This window comes from Gossypium hirsutum, chromosome A10 (genome assembly GCF_007990345.1).
Source record: "Gossypium hirsutum isolate 1008001.06 chromosome A10, Gossypium_hirsutum_v2.1, whole genome shotgun sequence".
In the NCBI taxonomy this organism is placed as follows: domain Eukaryota; kingdom Viridiplantae; phylum Streptophyta; class Magnoliopsida; order Malvales; family Malvaceae; genus Gossypium; species Gossypium hirsutum.
The window spans coordinates 12750202-12766690 of record NC_053433.1 but is presented as its reverse complement, the minus strand read 5'-3'; the positions used below and the strand labels follow the sequence as shown (position 1 = coordinate 12766690).

The 16489-nt window shown below is 36.5% G+C and overlaps 2 protein-coding genes across 2 annotated transcripts; one reads left to right on the top strand and one right to left on the bottom strand.

Annotated features, from left to right (window-relative positions):
* Positions 1-3261: 3261 nt before the first annotated feature.
* On the top strand, positions 3262-3936 carry LOC121208215 (uncharacterized mitochondrial protein AtMg00860-like). The gene has a single exon (XM_041078745.1). It carries the CDS (start codon positions 3262-3264, stop codon positions 3934-3936), a length of 675 nt encoding a protein of 224 aa, XP_040934679.1.
* Positions 3937-12800: 8864 nt separating this feature from the next.
* LOC107896083 (F-box/kelch-repeat protein At1g80440) lies at positions 12801-14145 on the bottom strand. The gene has a single exon (XM_016821223.2). It carries the CDS (start codon positions 13922-13924, stop codon positions 12845-12847), a length of 1080 nt encoding a protein of 359 aa, XP_016676712.2. The 5' UTR covers positions 13925-14145; the 3' UTR covers positions 12801-12844.
* Positions 14146-16489: the final 2344 nt, after the last annotated feature.

Genomic DNA, 16489 nt, shown 5'->3' with positions numbered 1-16489 from the left:
CAAATTATATAAAAACTTAAAATATATTTATATTATATTATAAAATGCATATATCCCTATTTCAATGTTAATGCCTAATTGATTATAATTTCATCAATTAAGTTACGGTTTACGGTTCAATTAAGTTACGGTTTACGGTTCAATTAAGTTGTGATACTAATTGATTATATCTTTTTCTTTTCCCTATCTTGCTAATTTAATAATGTTGATATTAAATGAATAACTACTAAGTGATTTTCTTTTTTAATTTGCAAATTATGTGAATCGAGTTCAAAGGAATGGTGTTCTTATAGTCCTTCAATTAGCTTGTATTTCCATAAGATGCATAAGTCACTTGTCCATATATAATTTTTTTTTATATTTAAAAGTCAATGTAATTTGTGTAAATAAAGTACATCAAGATTAAAGTGAAAATCAATGTAATCGAACGTTTAAATTTATTAAATTTATAAATATTTTTTAAGTTAAATGTTCATATTAATATATAATATCATTTTTTATGGAAATACAATTAAGATACTAATACAATGATTAGTATAATATTATGTGATATTACAAAATGGTTATTAAAAATAATTTTCATATAATATTACTTTTTCCCTTTGTTTTTCCTTCCATCAGTAGCATTTTGCTTTTTATTTTTAACTGTCAAAACTTTTTCTAAAATAGGTAATTACACCACAACGATTAAACTTAAATCTCTTGTTTTAAGTTGGCAAAAAATCATAACGTCAATATAATTTTTTAATAAATTTAGTCTTCTTCTTCTTTGTTATGGACTAAAAAAATGAATTAGAAATATGGAGCTGTTTTAAATAAAACGATAAGTTTTGATTATAGAGTTGACTCAGCAAAATGAAAAGTAGAGGTTAGTTAAACGGAGCGTTTTGTTTATAACAGAATGACTCACGTTGTTACTGTTAGTTTTCCTTATTTTAAGTCTGAGCTGTATGGGTACAGTTATGAGAAATATTGAAGGAAATTATCAGAATTCTCTCCTATCAAATTTTTCTTCCTTTCTTCTCTTTTTTTTTCTTTCTCTACTCTCTACTCTCGATTTTAGCTCACAACAAAGGTATCAGAACTCACACAATCCTCACAATGGCCAGCGATGGCGTCTCAACTCGGTTACAGAAGGAGGTGGGTGGCATGCAGCAAGAACTTTCCAAACTCCAGGAGGAGATGATGCGCCTAGAAACCAAGATGGACACCAAGCTTCAGGAGTTCAAGGAGGAATTCCGTGGGGATTTGCAGGCACTATTGGGACAGTATTTTGGTCCTCCACCGAATGGCCCTTCAACGACTTCAACCTTGGATAAAGGGAAAAGTGTCCTGGGCGCACCACCTGGATTTTCCTCGAAGGATACAGAGGTTCCCAATGTTCCACTGGGGCATAATTTGGTGGACATGGGCAGTGTGAATTTGAGGAACCACTCGAATGTAATGGGCATTTCTGACAAGATCAGTCGACTTGAATGTCCTAGATTTGATGGCAGTGACTTTCATGGATGGTGGACTAAACTGGAGCAATATTTTGAGGCGGAGGCTGTACCAAAGGCGAATAAGGTCCGTATCGTGATGCTCAATTTGGAGGGAAGGGCTTTGGAATGGCACCATTTCTATTCTCAACGGAACGGCGGCCTTCAAATGCTATCTTGGCCGGCTTACATTAAGAGTCTACAGGATCGCTTTGGATTTGGTCAGTTCGGCAATCCCATGAAAGAGTTAGTAAATTTGAAGCAGCAAGGTACGGTCGAACAATTTTAAGATATGTTTGTTGGGTTGTTGAATCAGTTACACCTTCCAGAATCTTATGCTCTTAGCATTTTTCTAAGTAATCTGAAGACTAAAATTAGCCACTATTTGGATCTGTTTGAACCTTCCACCTTAATGGAGGCTTTCCAATTAGCTAGAAAAAATTGAAGTGCTTCTCTCTGGTCTAACAAGGAAATCTTCAACACCCTTGCACAATTCTCCTAGGACACTGCTTAGTCCCTCTGCCGTGTCAGGATATCCTTTCCCCTTAACCAAACAGGGTCCGATTTCGCAGTCTTTGAGTAATGCTTCAGTCAACAAATCGATCACTTGATCATTCCACCAGCAGTGTTGGCCGAACGTAAGCAGAAAGGGTTATGTTTTTGGTGCGGAGTCAAATATCATCCGGGGCACAAATGCGTTAAATCTCAGTTGTACCAGTTCCTATGGGAACCTCAATCTGACAGTGAAGCAGAAGAATTCCAAGAGTGTTTCGACAAGCTTGAGGAGGGTAGTCCGGAAGAAAAATCATCTAAAAGCCCTGTGATCTCATTGCATGCTCTTACTGGTTTACAGGGCCATAACACTATGAGAGTTGCTGCTCGAGTTGGCTCGTTTTGGGCCATTATACTGATCGACTCTGGTAGCACGCATAATTTCATCGATGCCAAGTTGGCCAACAGGTTACCATTTCCAGTAACGCCCCAAGAGCAGTTGAAGATGGTGGTCGCAAATGGGAGTTGTTTATTTACAAGAGGGATGTGCAAATCAGTGCCGTGGGAAGTCCAAAAATATAAGTTCGAAACAGACTTTATGGTGTTGCCACTAAAGGGGTGTGATATGGTTTTAGGGGTACAATGGCTACTGGCTTTGGGAGACATTATCTGGAACTTTAGTTCTTTAACCATGCAGTTTGTAGTTAATGGTGTGCCATGCACAATCCATGGTATTGTACATGGATCTTTGGCATCGACTGAACGTGACTTGAGTTTGAAATGTTTTGCGGCTGTTGGTCAAGTTCTAGGACCGTACACCTTGGTAATGAGTACACCAACTCAAATAACACTCTCAGCTATGACAAGTACGGGGTGTGCTGACCAGTTTCAAAGTCTTTTGACAGAATTTGATGATGTTTTTCTCGTCCTGAAAGGATTACCACCATCGAGGTTGCACGACCATAAGATTCCCTTGAAAGATGAGGGAATGGTAGTTAAGATTCGACCTTATAGGTATGCGGCCATTCAAAAAAATGAGATGGAGAAGCTGATTCAGGAGATGTTACAGGCTGGAATAATTCGTGATAGCAACAGTTCCTTCGCTTCCCCTATCGTGATGGTCAAAAAGAAGGATAGAAGCTAGCGGTTGTGTGTCAATTATAGACAACTAAACCAGCACACAATCAAAGATAAATTTCCCATTCCTATTATTGAGGAATTACTCGACGAATTGGGAGAGGCTCGAGTTTTTTCCAAACTAGACCTGTGATCAGGCTATCACCAAATACAAATGTGGGAACCTGATATCCTTAAAATAGTATTTCGGACACATGAAGGGCACTATGAATTCCTTGTAATGCCTTTCGGTCTTACAAACGCACCTTCTAGTTTTCAGGCTCTGATGGATTCTATGTTTAAACCGTACTTGAAAAAGTTTGTGCTTATTTTCTTTAATGATATACTTGTGTATTCGCGGTCTTGGCACGATCATCTGCAGCATTTGCGAACTGTTCTTCTCCTTTTGAGAATGCACAAATTGTTTGCCAAAAAGAGCAAATGTTGTTTTGGTATTTCTCAAATTGAATACCTCAGGCATGTCATACATGCGGGAACAGTTGCTATGGATCAATCTAAGATTGCATGTGTCTCTTCTTGGCCTGTTCCGCAATCAGTTAAGGAATTGCGAAGTTTTCTTGGCCTTTCCGGGTATTATAGGAGGTTCATCCGGAATTATGGAGTCATCGCAAAACCTCTGACGGACTTGTTAAAAAGAAATGGATGGACTTGGTCTGACGAGGCAACGGCAGCATTTCAATCACTAAAAGAGGCCCTATGTGCAGCATCTGTCCTGAGCTTACCTGATTTTCAGCTCGAATTTACTGTCGATACTGATGTGAGTGGGTTTGGCATTGAGCGGTGCTACAACAATAAGGGAAACCTGTGGCATTTTTCAGCAAGGCCTTAGGGGTACATCATCAGGCTCTGTCAATTTATGAAAAAGAAATGTTAGCGGTATTGGATACCTACAATCTTTGACTTTTCAAAGATGAATAGTGGCAGAAAGTTGGCACCGAAAGGCACCGAAAGTAGAAAGTAAGATTGGTTGGCAAGTTGGGTTAAAAGTTGGCATGGGATAATTGCAATTTTGGTCCCTAATTGTATAGGGACATTGCAAGTTGATCCTTAAACCTCAACTATAAATAGGCCTAACCATCTCTTACTTTCTTCATCCCACACTTGCCATTCTCTACTTAAGGCAATTGTTCTCTCTCCCTATTTGTAAACTTTCACTTGTATTTTTGGAGTGAAATATATTTGGTAGTGCCCGAGGACGTAGGCAAAATTTGCTGAACCTCGTTAAAATTCTAGTGTTCTTTATTTTTTGTTCTGCATATTTTGCAAGTGTCATTGTAGTGATTTATTGTGCTATTAAATTACGATAGAGGGATATTCTGGCTAGGAAAGATCTGGTATGTAAGTGATCCTCGTGATCCACCTCTCTTTCCTGGGAATTGAACTTAGTGTGATTTTTCAGTACAATAATTTTACTCTTTCACACGCTTCCGCGCAACAATTGGTACCAGAGCCAGGTTCGTACTTGGGGAATACGACCGTTTACGGTACTATTCACGTATACGATACTATTCACATATACGGTACTGTTCACGTATACAGTAGTTGGGATTGAGGAGAAAAATGGCAGCAGCATCGTCATCAGCAAGGACTACTGTGACAAATGCAAAATTTGAAGTAGAGAAATTTGACGGTACCAATAATTTTGGTATGTGGCAGTGTGAGATCCTGGATGTCTTATGTCAGCAAGAGCTGGATATAGCCCTTGAAGAAAAACCTGACAAGATGGATGACAAGGAGTGGGCCAAGATCAATAGACAGGCGTGTGGTACAATCCGCCTATGTTTGGCCAAAGAGCAGAAGTACTCCGTCATGAGGGAGACATCAGCGAAGAAGCTGCGGGATACATTGGAAGAAAAGTTTCTAACGAAAAGTCTTGAAAATAGGATTTATATGAAAAAGAAACTTTTTCGGTTCACGTATGCACCCGGTATGTCGATGAATGACCATGTGAACTCATTCAATAAAATTTTAGCAGACTTGCTAAATTTGGATGAGAAATTTGAAGATGAAGACAAGGCATTATTGTTGTTGAATTCCCTTCCTGATGAATATGATCATCTTACCACCACATTGCTTCATGGGAAAGATTCAATCACATTTGATGCAGTCTGTAGTGCGTTGTATAGATCTGAGACTTGAAAGAAAGATAAAAGAGATCACAGAGATACAACTGCAGAAGTCTTAACAGTAAGAGGTCGTTCACACAGCAGCAAACCTGGTAGAAGGGGAAAGTCCAAAGGGAGACCCGCCAAAGATGAATGTGCCTTTTGCCGTGAAAAAGGGCATTGGAAAAAGAATTGTCCTAAGCTACAAAAGGGCAAGGCTATTTCTAATGCATGTGTAGCGGAGCATGATGAGGAGTCAGACTTTAGCTTGGTTGGCATGGCAATGGCATGTCAAACGGATGAGTGGATTTTGGATTCAGGATGTACTTACCATATGTGTCCTAATAAGGACTGGTTTTCTAGTCTTAAAGAGCTAGAAGGTGGAGTTGTTTTTATGGGCAATGATAGTGCCTGTAAGACAATGGGTGTAGGTACAATCAAATTGAAGAACCATGACGGCTCAATCCAAGTTCTGACAGATGTTCGCTATGTACCCAGCCTGAAGAAAAATCTCATCTCATTAGGGGCCCTAGAATCTAAAGGGCTCACAATCACTTTGAGAGATGGATTACTAAAGGTAGTAGCTGGGGTATTGACGGTGATGAAAGGCACTAGAAGAAATAACTTGTACTATTTAAATGGAAGTACAGTTATTGGATCAACATCAACAGCTTCTGCGAAAGATGCAGATTCAGAGGCTACCAGGTTATGGCATAGGCGATTGGGACATGCTGGTGAAAAAGCTTTGCAGACTTTGGCGAAGCAAGGCTTGTTGAAAGGTGCAAATTCTTGCAAATTGGAATTCTGTGAACATTGTGTTCTGGACAAGCAGACGAGGGTAAAATTTGGTTCAGCAATTCACAATACGAAAAGAATTCTGGACTATGTTCACAGTGATGTGTGGGGACCTACCAAAGTGGCTTCTTTGGGAGGTATGCACTATTTTGTCACTTTTCTTGATGATTATTCAAGAAAAGTATGGGTGTATCTAATGAAAAGAAAAAATAAAGTTTTGGATACATTTCTGAAGTGGAAGAAGATGGTGGAGACTCAGACAGGTCGAAAGGTCAAACAACTTCGATCAGATAATGGTACTGAGTACAAAAATGATCCATTTCTACAAGTATGTCAAGATGAGGGCATTGTGCGACACTTCACTATTCGAGATACACCACAGTAGAATGGGGTGGCAGAACGCATGAATCGGACTATACTGGAGAAAGTTCGATGTATGTTGTCCAATGCTGGATTGGGCAAGGAATTTTGGGCTGAGGCAGTTACATATGCGTGCCATCTAATTAACCGATTGCCATCAGCTGCAATAAATGGAAAAACTCCTATGGAGATGTGGACTGGTAAACCTGCTACTGATTATGATTCTTTACATGTTTTTGGTTCCACTGCATATTATCATGTAAAAGAATCTAAGTTAGACCCAAGAGCAAAGAAAGCATTATTCATGGGTATAACTGGTGGTGTAAAAGGATACCGTCTCTGGTGTCCTGATACAAGGAAGATTGTTTTCAGTAGAGATGTAACTTTTGATGGATCAACCATGATGAAGAACGATGATTCACAAAAGGATGACAAAACCAGTAGTACTTTGCAGCAGGTGGAGTTTGAAAAGGTTAATGATGATCCAGCTAATATTGAAAGAACAAATGATGAAGAAGTTTCGACCCAAGAACTTCTACAGCAACAAGATTCAATTGCATATAGGAGGCCAAGAAGAGAGATTCGTAAGCCTGCTCGCTTTGATGATATGGTGGCCTATGCACTTCCAATTGCAGATGATGATGTTCCTTCCACTTACACAGAAGCAATAAGTAACTCAGATGGTGTAAAGTGAAAGCAAGCTATGAATGAAGAAATGCAGTCTCTTCATAAAAATAGGACTTGGGAGTTGGTGAGACTGCCCAAGGGAAAGAAGGCAATTGGATGCAAATGGGTATATGCAAAGAAGGAAGGATTTCCTGGTAAAAATGAAATTCGATACAAGGCTAGATTGGTAGCAAAGGGTTACGCTCAGAAAGAAGGAATAGACTACAATGAAGTGTTTTCTCCAGTTGTGAAGCATTCGTTTATTCGAATTTTGCTAGCCTTGGTTGCGCAATACGATCTTGAACTAGTTCAGCTTGATGTGAAGACAGCATTTTTACACGGTGATTTGGAAGAGGAAATCTATATGACTCAGCCTGATGGATTCAATGTTGCTGATAAAGAAAATTGGGTTTGCAAACTGACAAAGTCGCTTTATGGATTGAAACAATCTCCGAGGCAGTGGTACAAGCGATTTGATCAGTTCATGAAAGGGCAAAGGTACACAAGAAGTAAATTTGATCATTGCGTATATTTTCAGAAGCTACAAGAAGGAACTTTCATATACTTGCTCTTATATGTTGATGATATGCTGATAGCATCTAAGAGCAAAGTTGAGATTGAGAGATTGAAGACTCAACTCAATCTCGAGTTTGAAATGAAAGATCTAGGTGAAGCTAAGAAGATTCTTGGCATGGAAATATGTAGAGATAGAGCTCACGGCAGAGTTAGCTTGTCTCAGAAGCAGTATTTGAAGAAAGTATTACAGCAGTTTGGCATGAACGAGCAGACCAAACCTGTAAGTACCCCGTTGGCTTCTCATTTCAAGCTTTCTGCACAACTATCTCCTTCGACGAATACGGAACGAGAACAAATGTTACAAGTTCCGTATGCTAATGCAGTGGGTAGCTTGATGTATGCAATGGTGTGTACAAGACCCGACATTTCACAGGCAGTTAGTATAGTGAGCAGGTATATGCATAATCCTGGAAAAGGACATTGGCAAGCTGTGAAATGGATTCTACGGTATATTCAGAAGACCGTGGATGTTGGATTACTGTTCAAGCAGGATAATACACTTGGTAAAGGTGTTATTGGGTACGTTGATTCTGACTATGCCGGTGATTTGGACAAGCAAAGATCAACCACCGGTTATGTGTTTACACTTGCTGGAGGACCAATAAGTTGGAAGTCTACACTACAGTCTACAGTTGCATTGTCAACCACAGAAGCCGAATACATGGCTGTAACAGAGGCTGTAAAGGAGGCTATTTGGTTACAAGGTATGGCTAAAACCTTGGGGTTGGTTCAGGAGCATATTAACGTGTATTGTGATAGTCAAAGTGCTATTCATTTAGCAAAGAATCAAGTCTATCATGCACGTACAAAACATATCGACGTACGATTCCATTTTGTGCGGGAAATTATTGAAGAGGGGAAAATTTGTCTTCAGAAGATCAAGACTGCAGATAATCCCGCAGATATGATGACCAAGGTGGTAACAACAACCAAGTTCAAACATTGTTTGAACTTGATCAATATCCTGCAAGTTTAACAGTTGAAGAAGGCACTATCAAGTATTGTTGTCAAAGGAAGAAAGAATTGTGTGAAGATAAGATTATCCTAATCAAATCTTCAAGGTGGAGATTATTGGATACCTACAATCTTTGACTTTTCAAAGATGAATAGTGGCAGAAAGTTGGCACCGAAAGGCACCGAAAGTAGAAAGTAAGATTGGTTGGCAAGTTGGGTTAAAAGTTGACATGGGATAATTGCAATTTTGGTCCCTAATTGTATAGGGACATTGCAAGTTGATCCTTAAACCTCAACTATAAATAGGCCTAACCATCTCTTACTTTCTTCATCCCACACTTGACATTCTCTACTTAAGGCAATTGTTCTCTCTCCCTATTTGTAAACTTTCACTTGTATTTTTGGAGTGAAATATATTTGGTAGTGCCCGAGGACGTAGGCAAAATTTGCTGAACCTCGTTAAAATTCTAGTGTTCTTTATTTTTGTTCTGCATATTTTGCAAGTGTCATTGTAGTGATTTATTGTGCTATTAAATTACGATAGAGGGATATTCTGGCTAGGAAAGATCTGGTATGTAAGCGATCCTCGTGATCCACCTCTCTTTCCGGGGAATTGAACTTAGTGTGATTTTTCAGTACAATAATTTTACTCTTTCACACGCTTCCGCGCAACAAGCGGTCCTACTGGCTGTTCGAAAATGGCACGCTTACTTGGTGGGGCGACACTTCAAAATACAAACTGATTATCAAAGCTTAAGGTTCTTAGCTGATCAAGTGGCTATTACTCCATTTCAGCAGCGTTGGGTGGCAAAAATGTTGGGTTATGACTTCAAAGTTTCATACAGAAGAGGGATAAACAACAAGGTGGCTGACGCGTTGTTCCGACAGCCTCAGTTGGAGCAAGGTCAATTTTTCCATTTGTCTACTAGTTTAGCCATATCTGATCGTTAGTACAGGCGCAAAATTCATATGAAATGGATGCTAAGCTCAAGAAGATCATCCAAGACATTCAGCAACTGGTTAATCATGATCACAAGTACTCATGGGAAGGCCGATTTTTGCGTCAGATAGGGAAGATTGTAGTTGGGAAGGACTTACAATTGCGCCAAAAATTATTTCAGCACTTTTATGCAAGTGCTGTGGGAGGTCACTCGGGCATACATGCCATCAAGAAACGATTGGCTGGTTTACTGTACTGGAAGGGCCTTACTACTAACGTTAAACGTTGGACTCGCGAATGCTTGGTTTGTCAAAGGTGTAAAAGTGAAACTGTGGCTTCCCTAGGACTCCTCCAACCATTGCCAATACCTGATCGAGCTTGGTCGATTATCAGCTTGGATTTTATTGATGGATTACCGAAGTTCGGTAGAAAGGATTCTATTCTGGTTGTAGTGGATCATTTGACTAAGTATGGTCATTTTCTAGCCCTCTCTCATCCTTATACAGCTAAGGATGTAGCCCAAGAGTATCTGACCCACGTTTATAAGCTACATGGTATGTCTGACTCTATAATTTTTGACCGGGACAAAATATTTGTTAGTGGCTTTTGGCAGCAGTTGTTTCGACAGGCAGGTACAAAGCTTTTGTTGTCCACGGCATACCATCCACAAACGGATAGTCAGACGGAGGTTCTAAATCGCTGCCTTAAGAATTATTTACGTTGCATGACTGGTGAAACTCCTGCTAACTGGTTACAGTGGTTACCATTGGCTGAATGGTGTTATAACTCCTTATATCATTCCTCCATTCAACTCACTCCCTATGAGGCTTTGTATGGCCAGCCACTACCATCCCACATGCCTTATTTCGCAGGAACCGTTTCAGTAGCTGAAGTTGATAAAAGTTTGCGAGCTAGGGAGGCAGCAAGGAAGTTATTGCATTATCATTTAAAAAGGGCTCAATCTCGCATGAAGCATTTCGCTGATAAACACCGGTCAGAACAGAGCTTCCAAGTGGGTGATTTGGTGTACTTGCGTTTACAACCATATAGGCAGCAAATTGTTCGAAGGGTGCTTAACCAAAAGCTATCTCCTAATTATTTCGAACCTTTTCCGGTGCTTAAGAAAGTCGGAGAAGTTGCCTACATATTGCAACTACCTCTGGGCTCCCGTATCCATCCTTCTTTTCACGTCTCTCAGCTAAAGAAACATGTTGGTTCCAAGCTTACTCAAGTTCAATTACCATTGGTCGATACCCATGGTGCACTTATTAAGGAGCCAATTAGAATTGTGGATAGAAGGATTGTGAAAAGAGGGAACCAAGCTGTTACGGAAGTCTTAGTTGAATGGATCGACTCTTTTCCTGAGGATGCTACGTGGGAATCCATTGACTTTTTTCAGACCAATTTTCCTAATTTCAATCCTTGAGGACAAGGATTTGCTTCTGGGGGGGAATATTGTTATGGACTAAAAAAATGAATTAGAAATATGGAACTGTTTTAAATAAAACCGTGAGTTTTGATTATAGAGTTGACTCAGCAAAACGAAGAGTAGAGGTTAGTTAAACGGAGCGTTTTGTTTATAATAGAATGACTCACGTTGTTATTGTTAGTTTTCCTTATTTTAAGTCTGAGCTGTATGGGTACAGTTATGAGAAATATTGAAGGAAATTATCAGAATTCTCTCCTATCAAATTCTTCTTCCTTTCTTCTCTTTTTTTTCTTTCTCTACTCTCTACTCTCGATTTTAGCTCACAACATTCTTCTTTTTTATAGCTTTTATTGGAAAACATTGAAATATTTCCTTACGTTGTTTTTATGAAAGTATATAAAGATGAATTTAAAAAAAAATTAGAAAGTCATGATTTTTTTAGTGTAAGAGATTTAAATCTCAATGAAACATTAAATTTATCAAAACCTTGTCTTCTTCTTCTTCTACTTCTTCCTTTTTTTCTTTTTTTCTTTTGCTATGAGATTTAAAAACATGTTGAAGTATGTATATTTCTTTGGGGGAAATAATCGGGTTGATATACTTATATTATTTTTTAATTATTGTGCTTATATGATTTACTTATATTATTATTATTTTAATTATTGTGCATATTTGGTAAAGGATGATTTGTAGAAGCTTTTAATTATTGTGCATATATGGTATAAACTATTCATTAATTAATTAAGCATATTTTTTTTTAAAATATTATAATTATTTTCATCTTTTAATTAGAAATATTTAATAAATATAGAAAATCATATATGCATTATTGTAAATTACTACAATTAATATTTTGTATATTACTTGTGTTATTTATAAAATAATGATAATAATTGTATCTATTAAGGATATTTAAGTTCATTATATCTAGTCGACCGAGTCTTAACTCGGTTAGTATCGGTATTTTTACCAGTATAAGAGGATGTGGGTAGCAATAAAAAAAGTTGACACTAATTTAACCAAAAGTAAAAGGAGAACTCAAATCTAGAAATTAAAAAATTTGTTAGAGGTTGTATAAAAAAATTTGTCAAGAGTAAACAATGGTTAGAATTCAAATATCGTAATATTTGTTAGGAATAAAAATATCTGAAAATTTTCTATGTAATTATTGATTAAAAATATAATTTTTATTATTAATATTTTAATCTATACCAGGAATTCACGTCATATCTTATTAATTTATTCACCTTAATTATATTAAATGATTATAAAGATTTGTTTTCTAAATTTAGTTAGTTGGCTGTAATAAATTTCATTGTTAATCAAGTTGGAAATTTTAGAGTAAAATTGAAAGGAGAATAATTGATGATTCTTTTCGTATTATCTTAGGTAATTAAATTAAAAGGATATAATTCAAGAATAAAATTGTTTTTTTCTATAACATGATAATATACCACGTGTCAGTGACAAATGATTATAGCATAATAGTATATACAGCTACTGCTGTAACATTTTAAGACTGTTTAATCATTTATATTGTGCTTATGTTTTAATTATAAAAAGATGGATGAAAGTTTGTTGTGAGAAAAAAAAAGATTAAATATAAAGTAAAGGCCATCATTTCCTTTTTAAGCTATAATTTTGTAATTAAAGGACAGATAATTTTTAAACTTACAAAGCTCACAACATATCATAGCAAGAGTATGAATATTCTAACAATCTTTAGCCTCTAAATAGTAGCTTGAAAATCTTTTATGGAATATGTGTGTGCCAAATTTATTTGTATAATATTTTATATTGTATGTAATGTGCAATATACCAACCTATTTCCAAATAGGATTGGGAAAATGAATGAAAAACAGTTGTACTATAAAAAATTCCAAATTTGTTATTTATGTAAAATATCAATGCTTCAAATCTCTAAGTAACATCCCGTATGAACATGACCAGAGTAATCTTGAGGGATCCACAATTTGGTCCATTCAGATTTCTCCAAATTCAACACGTAAGCATTGTGGGGCTCATCCAATCTTAAAGAACCAATCACCATCAACTTGTCTTGCCACCTCGTCATGTAGGACATCTTGCACACGTCACCAGGTAGCTTGGCAATCACTTGCCATTTGGCGTCTTTTGATCCCACCACGTTACCTTCGTAAATCATATACATATCCATGTCATTTCCAGGTGTGCAAGTGCTCGGACACGTGCTGGCTTCCAAGAAGTCTTCCCGCACGTGATCCCAATGCCATGTCTCAACGTCGAACACCTCGGCGCTTCTCTCGAATCGGCCTTGCGTTTCGGTGCAGTAGCCGCCGACGGCGTGGAACTTGCCGTGGCGGAAAACGCCCTTAACCTCGTCCCGTTCTCTTGACATGTCGGGTAACGGAGTCCATTCATCCCTCACCACGTCATATGCCAATGCAGATTTCAAAGCATTCTTCTCTTCGTCATGACCGCCGGCAACATACACCATCGGACCATGACCGGAAGCGCATCCGAACATAGACCTGCGTGCGCCGGGCATATCAGCCCCCCGGCGCCACTTGGCCGTCAAGAAATTGAAAACAAAGACCGAAGGGGAGGCGTCCCAAGTCACTGGATCTAAACCACCGATGAGTATAAGATCATAGCCGACAGCAACAAGGTGGCAAAAATAAGGAATCCCATTAGGGAAGTGATGAGGGAGCAGTGGCAAGTCAACCCAAATACCCGTATCCAGCTCCAAAACAGATAGACCGAAAGCAGTTTTAACAGAGCGGCCTTTATGAGCAGGTTGTTTGATATCCGGGTGAGGGCGAGATTGAGCCATGACAAGCAGCTTTTGACCATGGGAAGTAGCCTTCCTGAGCTGAAAGAACTCGGGTCGCTCGATCTCCGTCTTCCACCCATTGCAAGTTGACAAAAGCGTAGCGAATTGATCATACTTGACTCGGATCAAACACTCACGGGCAACATCATTAGGGAGACTCGGGATCAGCTCCATGGTCATGGAGAAATATGCAGAAATGAAATTTAGTGTCAAGAAAGAGAAGAGATAATAGAAAATGGGAAGTGAAAAACAGGCAGGGAAGAGAATGTCCCTTTTATAGGGAGGGAATAAAGTGAGCTAAATTTTCTAGAAAAAGTGGTCATGGTTTCTTACAACATAAAAAGGCCATTGGGAAACCTTGGAATAGCTGAACGGCCTGACCCTTATTTCTTTTGTTCTCATTTGACTTTTTAAGTTCTATTTATTATTTAAGATTGGGTTGAGGCAGTCAGTCATCGTGTCTGCAAAATTACTTTTACTTGGATTTTTGAAAATTCAAATACCTTGAGCGCTTTTTTCTTCCTTTTCCCAAGGGCGGGGGGATAAGAGCCAGGGGTCTCTACCTTCTATTTTAAGGGTCCCTTTGAATTTCATTCGTCATAGTACGACGGAATATAAAAGTTGGGAAAATAACGAGGTAATTACGTTGGATTTCACTTGCATATCTCTGTTATTTACTTCTTTTTTAATATATTTATTGTTGTTATTTATATACCATAAATAAGTAAATATCTGAATAATGAAAAATAAATTCAAATTTAATTAATAAAATTTTATTTTTTATTAAAAACTATTATTTAACCTAAATAAAATATACATCTTCTTTTATCATTTAATATGAAATATAATCTTCAAATGTTTATTTTACTTACATAATTTATTATCTTTAATAGTCATTATTTATTCTCACATCATAATTTTAATTATATTTGAATTTAAATATATATCTCAAAATCAAATTCAATCTCACCGTTATAACATTTAATCTCATCACTACAATAATTAATCTCATCGGAACATATCTTCCATTCATTTAAAGAGAACCTAATTGATCAATTAATTTCGTATAAATCTCCTTTTATTTTTATTCTTTTCGAAAAGGATGAACGTGCATGATGCGCACCACAACAATTGTGATAAATTGCTTCATTCTACTGCGTTCATTTTCGAAATTTACTGTTTTACCTAGGATAATATTCTATGCATCTTCTTTGTATATTTCAAATATATATTAATATATAAATCATAACTATGTGAATATATTTTATATATATCTATATTATACATATACTAAAGACTTTTATATATATATATATATATCTATTTTAAGTTTATGAATAAAAATATTAAAATGAAAAATAAATAATAAAGGGTGTTCTAGTTAATTTGAAAGTTTCTCTAAATTTATGTTTATATATTAAGCTTGATAATAAATTTAGTCTTATTTACTGTAATGATAAATTTAGTCTTCAAAGTTTACATCTTTTGTCAATTTGACCATTACTTTTTTAAGTTAAATTTAATCGTTAACCTTTCAAAAATATTTAAATCATTTTTTACTAAAAATGCTAATTAAAACATTCATGTGACATGGTACTATTTGTCTTAGTGCCACATCAACAAATATTTTAAAATTTATAAAAAATTCAAAATTCAATAAAAATTAAAAAATTAATGTTTTAATTAATATTTTTGTTGAAAAATAATAATACGATTCTTTTTGAAAAGTTGATGGTCAAATTCAACTCTTTTCAGAAAGTCGTGAGTCAAATTTAGCTCAAAAAAAGAACAAAAGTCAAATTGACAAAATATATAAATGTTGAAAACTAAATTTATCATTATCTCTATATTATTATAAGCGTTTTTTATCATAAAAAATGAAAAGATGAAATTTAATTAAAAGAAATGTGATACAGAGGTGGACCGCTAAGTGAAGTAGTACAAAAGATCACATATATAATTGGAGATATCAAAATATAGAAGAGAAAAATCATCAACATTCCAAGCATTAGACAAAATGTTAGGATCTACATTGCTACCAATTCTAGCTTAAGTGTCAACACATCAATCGCCCTCCCGAAAAAAGTGCAAGAGCTGACTACATGGGAAGCTCGTCGACATAGTCCTGCAATCATGATTGAGAGAATCATTCTCACGTCCACGTAGTCTTGCAGTCATGATTGAGAGAATCAAGCAAATTATTCTTCATAGTTGAATGTTTTTGGAAATCGATAATAACCATGGCATTTAATTCAAGAATAAATCAGGAATGATTATTCTTTGAGCAAGAAGACCATCGCGGAGAGTCCAAAGTTGGGCAATACACCTACAAATATAAGAATAATTTAGATGAACAATGGCTGTTTGGTGGATACATCAAGGAATTAGTATTGCATATATGGATCCTATTATTAATGATTTCTATTAAAATGAAAGTATTAAGTTTTTAATGTAATTTTAAGAAAACGAAAAGTATCAATAGTTGTCTATAATTCTAACCTTATCCGGTTCTAATTTTAGTTTTCTTTATTTTGGCTATTACATTCTCATTAATTATTTTAGTATGGTTATTCTAGTTAATTATTTATTTTATATCTAAAATTTTAAAAGTTATAATATACTTAAAATTTTTGTACTTTTCTTATATTTAGAATTTAATAAGTCATTATGCCTATCAAATGAGTCATAAGAAGAGGTATTGAACAAAACATGGCTTGCCTAATTTGCCATCACGGAGTTGAAGAT

Coding starts and splice junctions, on each gene's coding strand:
- LOC121208215 (XM_041078745.1), top strand. CDS start 3,262: ATGTGGGAACCTGATATCCTTAAAATAGTATTTCGGACACATGAAGGG.
- LOC107896083 (XM_016821223.2), bottom strand. CDS start 13,924: ATGACCATGGAGCTGATCCCGAGTCTCCCTAATGATGTTGCCCGTGAG.